Consider the following 7500-nt stretch of genomic DNA (forward strand, 5'->3'; position numbering starts at 1 on the left):
ATTCAGAGAAGTATCAGGAGATCCTAGGAGAAAACCTCATGCCATCATTGCATTGCATCCAAAGCATTCCTCATATTCCACCCAGTTTTGGTTGCAGAAGCAGTCCTGGGAGATACAGTGGCATCACAGTCTCCTAACTCGAACCTCATAGAACATCTCCGGTGGGATTTGAAGAAGATTGCAGCAGCAAACCCAGGAGTATTCCTGAACTGGAGGCCGTTGCTCATGAGGAAACATGCTTATACATCTCGCTTCAGCAAAAGGCTGTTCTACTGAGTGCTAAAGATTAGTGATGAGTCGTTCATGAACGATCCGCTCATTGCGTCTGTCACGTGACAAATGAACGAAAGACTCGTAAGGTAAAGTAATTATTTATATTCCCTGTAAATTATTTTTGACTGCATTATAATGATTTCTTAATTCAAAATATGATCAAGATTGCGTAGGTGGATGTGTTCGGGGAATTTGCCTGTTAAAAGTATCACTTTTAAAGCCCCTTAAATGAACGAAGTGACTCAAAAAAAGATTCGTTCGTTTTGATGAATGAGATCGAACAAGAGAGTCAGTAAAATGATCCGAACTTCCCATCACTACTAAGATGTTTGGCATGAAGGGGTTGAATAATTTTGAAACTGCAGAAGTCACTGAAAGTTGCATTTTCAGTTGAATTTGAGGAAAACCACTTGAAACATTTGTTGTGTTGAGCTATTTCAGTTACTTTTGTTTGATTTGTTCATTGCAAACAGCTGAAAGTCTAAATTTAGCCAATAAACCTGATTTGCAATGGCATAATTGAATAATTTCAATTACAACTATACTCACTCACTCACACACTCACACACTCGTTCACTCACTCACTCGTTCACTCACTCGTACTCACTCGTTCACTCACTCGTTCACTCACACACTCACACACTCACTCGTTCACTCACTCGTACTCACTCGTTCGCTCACTCGTACTCACTCGTTCACTCACTCGTTCACTCACTCGTTCACTCACTCGTTCACTCACTCACATAAATAAAGTCATACATGTTTGAAGCGACACAAATCTTCATTTACTAACCCTTTCAATTATTCTACAACATTTTAAAGTGTGTTGTGTGTATCTTCAGGTGCCTGAGATCACGTGAGTCGACGAAGGGCAAACACACACTGATCACGAGAGATGACGGTGATCTATGACTCACTCAGGCCCGTTTCAGTTTTTACATCATTAGTTTTGTGTGTCAATAAATAGTGTGTGAACCCTGAGCTTGATAGATGTGACCAATCAATCTCATGGTTATAACGTTCATAACTAATGCTGCTACTACTAATAATAATATGAATAATATGATGATGATGTTAATATTTATTATAAAGGTCACTACACAATGTGTGAGAGAGATAATATGTTGAATTAAACTCTCCCTCTCTTTCTCTCTCTATCACTCTCTATCACTTTCTCTCTCTCTCACCATCTCTCTCTCTCACCATCTCTCTCTCTCACCATCTCTCTCTCTCTGTCACTCTCACTATCTCTCTCTATCACACCATCTCTCTCTATCACCATCTCTCTCTCTCTATCACTCTCTCTCTGTCACTCTCTCTCTATCACTCTCTATCACACCATCTCTCTCTATCACTATCTCTCTCTCTCTCACCATCTCTCTCTATCACACCATCTCTCTCTCTATCACTCTCTCTCTGTCTCTCTCTATCACTCTCTCTCTCTCTCACCATCTCTCTCTATCACCATCTCTCTCTCTCTCACCATCTCTCTCAATTCAATTCAAATGAGCTTTATTAGCATGACTGTGTAACACAATGTTGCCAAAGCATGAACATATTATATATAAATAATAAAACAAACAAAAAAAACATATACAAACTAACAAAACATATATGTATAGATCATGTCATATGTAGCATAGTCAATATAAATAAATAGATAAATAAACACAATCTATCCTAATAAATGAATAAATACAGTGGGTCTCTCTAGAGAATTAGCTGACTCTGGTGTTGTGAATAGCTAACACATATTTAGCCGCTAGTGCAGCTGTAATATCATCTTCTCCCAGTAAGAAGAACATTTTCTCAGCGTCACTCAGTTCAAAGAACGATGGAATCAAGATTTCAAATCTGGGCAGAAAGGTTTCTCTTATACTGGAGTATCTGGAGCAGAAGAGCAGAAGACCATCTCTCTCTATCACCATCTCTCTCTCTCTCTCTCTCTCTCTCACCATATCTCTCTATCACCATCTCTCTCTCTCTCACCATCTCTCTCTATCACTATCTCTCTCTCTCTCACCATATCTCTCTCTATCACCATCTCTCTCTCTCTCTCTCACCATATATATCTCTCTCACCATCTCTGTCTCTCTCACCATATCTCTCTATCACTATCTCTCTCTCTCTCACCATCTCTCTCTATCACTATCTCTCTCTCTCTCACCATATCTCTCTCTATCACCATCTCTCTCTCTCTCTCACCATATATATCTCTCTCACCATCTCTCTCTCTCTCACCATCTCTCTCTCTCTCACCATCTCTCTCTCTCTCTCACCATCTCTCTCTATCACTATCTCTCTCTCTCACCATATCTCTCTCTATCACCATCTCTCTCGCTCTCTCACCATATATATCTCTCTCACCATATCTCTCTCTCTCACCATCTCTCTCTCTCTCACCATCTCTCTCTCTCTCACCATCTCTCTCTCTCTCACCATCTCTCTCTCTCTCTCACCATCTCTCTCTCTCTCACCATATCTCTCTCTATCACCATCTCTCTCTCTCTCTCACCATATATATCTCTCTCACCATATCTCTCTCTCTCACCATCTCTCTCTCTCTCTCTCTCTCTCTATCACTATCTCTCTCTCTCTCTCTCTGGCCTTTTGTCTGCAGGCGATGGAGTATTTCTCACACTTCAGCACTTTGTGTTATTGTGCTTTACTGCTGTTTCCCCCACAGGAACACGCATCAGCAGACACACACACACACACACACACACACACACACACACACACACACACACACACACGATTTTCACTGCCAATGAAGTGATTAAGGACATTAGAGATGATAAACTCCAAACTGACACTATATCAGTGACGGGAACGACGTATGAGAGAGACACTGTGTTTACATGCTCTTATTAGTTGGGCGCATGTAATCATATTATAAGAGAATAAAGAGTTTCAGCACTAATACTGTCATTCTGCTCCTTTAAACTGTTATAGATGCTGAAGACACTGCAGAGTTACACACTGAAGATGAAGTAGTGTTAAAGATGAGCACCAGTACTAATGATGAGTGACTTAACAACACACACACTCACACACACGGTGGCTGTTTTACAGTTAACAGGCTGTTTTAATAATAAAACACATTAAAGTTCTTTCTGCAAAGAACAACAGCTGAAGAAAACTAAACATACATGCAGCCTGAACACACACACACACACTCCACACTCACTCACTCACTCACTCACACACACACACACACACACACACTCTTCTCAAACACACCCACACTCTCACACACACACCCACACCTTAACAAAAGCGTGTTTATTTGTCACTGCGGATTATAAGAGCCTTCAACACCCATGGAGCCACTAAAGGTGTTTCTAACGTTCCTCAAACAAAGATGGCCGCTTTACGAGGGAACCCGAACCGGTCCTTCAGTCGTGAACCACTCGTCCGCTCTCCTACAACATCGACCTGAAGCGTGTTCGATATCCCCCTGTTCTCTGAGAGACGGATGAACTTCAGCTTCACTTCTGCTCTCCTTTGTTTCATGCAGTTCTTCCTACTTTATACTGGAACAAAAGGACAGTGTGTGTGTGTGTGTGTGTGTGTGTAAAGCTCGAATTACTTCAGTCTCGTGAGAATCCAGCAGGTTCTGAACTTTCTGAACTTGAGATGCATTAGACTGAGTTTCCTTGAGCAAACACACACATAAAAGAACAGGGACTGACTGTAAAACACTCTGAGTTTTAGAGAAGACACACACATCCTGCTGGCTTTCTGTTACAGTTCAAACACACCCGTGTGTGTGTGTGTGTGTGTGTGTGTGTTGTGTGTGTGTGTGTGTGTGTGTGTGTGTGTGTGTGTGTGTGTGTGTGTGTGTGTGTGTGTGTGTGTGTGTCAACACCTGCTGGATAAACCTGCCCGGCCGACACACACCCGGATGTTCCCGTTAAACACACACGGACTTCATGACGAACTCCAGGACTTAACCCTGTGAGCGCCGGTGAATGATCTGATGAACCTGTCGAGGTCAGACTCTTGTATCTGGACGTCCTTCAGCTCATCTCTCTGCTGAGAAATCTTTACTGAACGCAACAATAACTGTGATATCGTTAGTCATTTTTCAGCTGGACTGAAGGAACTTCACCTTTTCTTGATTATCACATAGAAAAATCATGAATATGATCATCAGGCTTTTGAGGAAGGTTAATCTGGTCATCTTTCAGTCGTCATTGTGTTGCATTATATGTTTTAAAACTACAGTTTTGATCATAACTGAGCATTTAAATATCATGGCAGATATTGATATTTACATGCATTTTATCGGTTATATACAGATCTCATTGATTTACAGGATCTTTTTTTTTTAACCAAACTGCATATTTTTGCTCAGTTTGAGTCTCTGAATGACGTTGAGCTGCTTTTCCCTCCATATTCCACTATATCAGACTATATGAGCCATAAACGCCTGATGGAGCAAATATGATACTCAATAGGCAAACTTTTTGTTATCTGCACTCACTCACTTCCACACACACACACACACACACACACACACACACACACTCACTCACTCTCACACTCTCACTTCCACACACTCCAGATAGTGTCTGATTAAGGTCAGTAAAGTGAGTTTGAGTGTTTTAGAAACCGGATACAGTTTGAGTCTCAGCAAGGCCTGGCGTGAAGAAGAGCATCCGTCACACACTCACTCACACTCACACACACACACACTCACCTTGATCTTGTGCAAGCTCTTCTCCTCCTCCAGGATCTGGATCCACACACAGATGCTGGACTTGTTGTATGTCTGAGTCCAGCCTTCATCGCACTCACACTCGCGTTGAAAGCGACTGAAAGCGCGATCATCCGGGATCAGAACCTCTTCCCCGGACATCATCATCTTCATCATCTTCCTCTTCCTCCTGATGATGATGGTGATGAAGAACTGCGGCTCCCGGAGAGCAAACTAACCAAACACCAAAGTTTAGTTTAATTCGGGTTATTCCCTGAGGCGCGTCGCGTGATTAAAACGCGCGTGAGACGCACGGGCGTTTCTCTCTGTGTGAACCGAGTCTCTGCGGTTTCGGATCCTGATTCACAATTCCACATCAGATGTTCAAACATATGCTCGTGATATATAAGCTCATATGTGTTTGTCGCGCGCGTTTAAATATTCAGATATACACGCGCTTTGTGTGTGTAAATAAACTCATATGTGAGTGTGTCGAAAATAATAAACGCGAACGCGTTTCCCGGTGTAATGCACAAGCAGCTGTTTCATCCCGCTGTGTGTGTATGTGCGCTACATTGATGAGGAAAGGCGTGTGCCCGCTAACACATACACACATGACTGACAGCTGAGCTCCGCCCACTCGCATGCACGCGCACAGCGCTGACGTGTTACTCCCCTCACCTTCCCATCATAACCATAGTTTGCGATTTTATATTCATACATGTAAGTTTTCAAATTGTAAACCTATTTTTGTGGTATTTTACACGAGATGAAACATAACGTGATTATTCCATCTTCTCTTAACCCAAAAGCACTTATTATTACAATTTGCACGACATAAAAACTTTTTACATTTTTACAGTTTACATTTTTTCAATTTTAATAATGCCCTCTTTCTCTCTTTTTTTTTCCATTCTCGTTTATTTTAATGTCTGGTTCTGTTTTTGTTTAGTGCTATGGTGTTGGTGAAGTGTTTTCTTTTACTATTCTTTATATTTTTGTTATTAAGTTGGCTTGGAAAAGCCAACTTACTGATATTGTACTTAAGATTATTATTTGTATTATTATTATTATTATTATGAGACTAAATTTCTCCATGCTACTCCTCCTAAACTGTTCAAGCTACAACCACAACTCAGACTAGACCTTCAAACTGTTCTGACTCGAGTTGCTTTATCTATTTAGACTGATCAGACTTGCTGTTTTCCTAAAATTGCTGATAAAAACTTGGAAAAATCCCATAGACTTTCATTGCGGAATGTTCAAATTGAGCCAAGAATATTCAAACTTCAACTGCCTAAATTCAAATGTTGACAGTTGGAGAGGCTCATTCGACTCCATCAGCTGCCGCTCTATGTACTATTTCTAATTCATTGAGACTCATTTAAGCTTTCTTTCTTTCTTTCTTTCTAACTAATCTTTCTTTCTTTCTAACTAATCTTTCTTTCTTTCTAACTAATCTTTCTTTCTTTTTAACTAATCTTTCTTTCTTTCTTTCTTTCTTTCTTTCTTTCTTTCTTTCTAACTCCAAACTAAATTCAAATATTGACAGAGAGGCTCATTAGACTCCATCAGCTGCCGCTCTATGTACTATTTCTAATCAATCGAGACTCATTTAAGCTTTCTTTCTATCTAATATTTCTAAACTGAAAACCTTCAAACTTCTACAAACTTTTAAAACTACTAAACTAAAACTTAAACTAATTAAAACTAAAAACCTTCAAACTTCAAGCTTTTAAAAATTCTTCAAACTTTCTGGCAAGGCTTTTTCATGCCAACTTAAAGTTTGTCTACAAACCTTTTCATCTAGTTCTTAATACGTATTGTTGAGTTCTAACTTAGTTGTTTCACATTATAAACTGAATGTTCAAATAAAGCATATAAAAAAAACTGTGTTTTGCATGTATAGATGATATCACTCATCATGCAAAGTAACATCACACACACAAAGACAAAAATAGGTCTGACAGGTTTGTTTCTCAGTGTTATTGTGGAAACGGTCATGCATGAAGATGCACTTCACTGCAATGCAAATGTTCACTTATGGATCATATTGTGAGAAACAATACCATAATGCAAGAAAAGAGACTATTATTTCATAAGTCAGGCTTTATCAGGCTTTAAAGTATAAATACAAATGATCTTTTTTTACCTGAGAGTGAACTGAAATGAGATATTCAGTGCCAGAAACATCACACACACTATTAAAATAAAACGTTTTGTGTGTGAATTTGAGGCAAACTGTTCTCATACATCAAAAACCACCATTTAAAGCGTTTAAATACTTTATGGTGCCTCTGTAAGTTTTATTAATAGACATCCGCGAGACACACACCACAGGAAACTTGTGGTTTAGAGATGTTGGGTTGAGTTTATTCCTCATGCACTGTGTGTTATTCTCATATCGGACATCATAAACTCAACTGACGTCTGATGAAACATGAAACGCGTGCAGTTTGAGGACTTTAGACTCGCATGGACATTCTCTCACCTTTCTCCATTAACAGACATTCATTCTGACACAT

General features: G+C 39.8%; 1 protein-coding gene across 1 annotated transcript in view; it reads right to left on the reverse strand.

The window, feature by feature from the left end:
- stard10 (StAR related lipid transfer domain containing 10) overlaps positions 1–5660 on the reverse strand; it is a 16780-nt gene extending 11120 nt beyond the window's left edge. The window contains exon 1 of the mRNA XM_084420133.1: positions 4979–5660. Coding sequence (XP_084276259.1) covers positions 4979–5152 — 174 coding nt within the window. The 5' untranslated portion in view covers positions 5153–5660. The remainder of the gene's footprint in view (positions 1–4978) is intronic.
- Between the last annotated feature and the right edge of the window lie 1840 nt (positions 5661–7500).

This window comes from Rutilus rutilus, assembly GCF_951802725.1.
Source record: "Rutilus rutilus genome assembly, chromosome: 9".
Lineage (NCBI taxonomy): Eukaryota > Metazoa > Chordata > Actinopteri > Cypriniformes > Leuciscidae > Rutilus > Rutilus rutilus.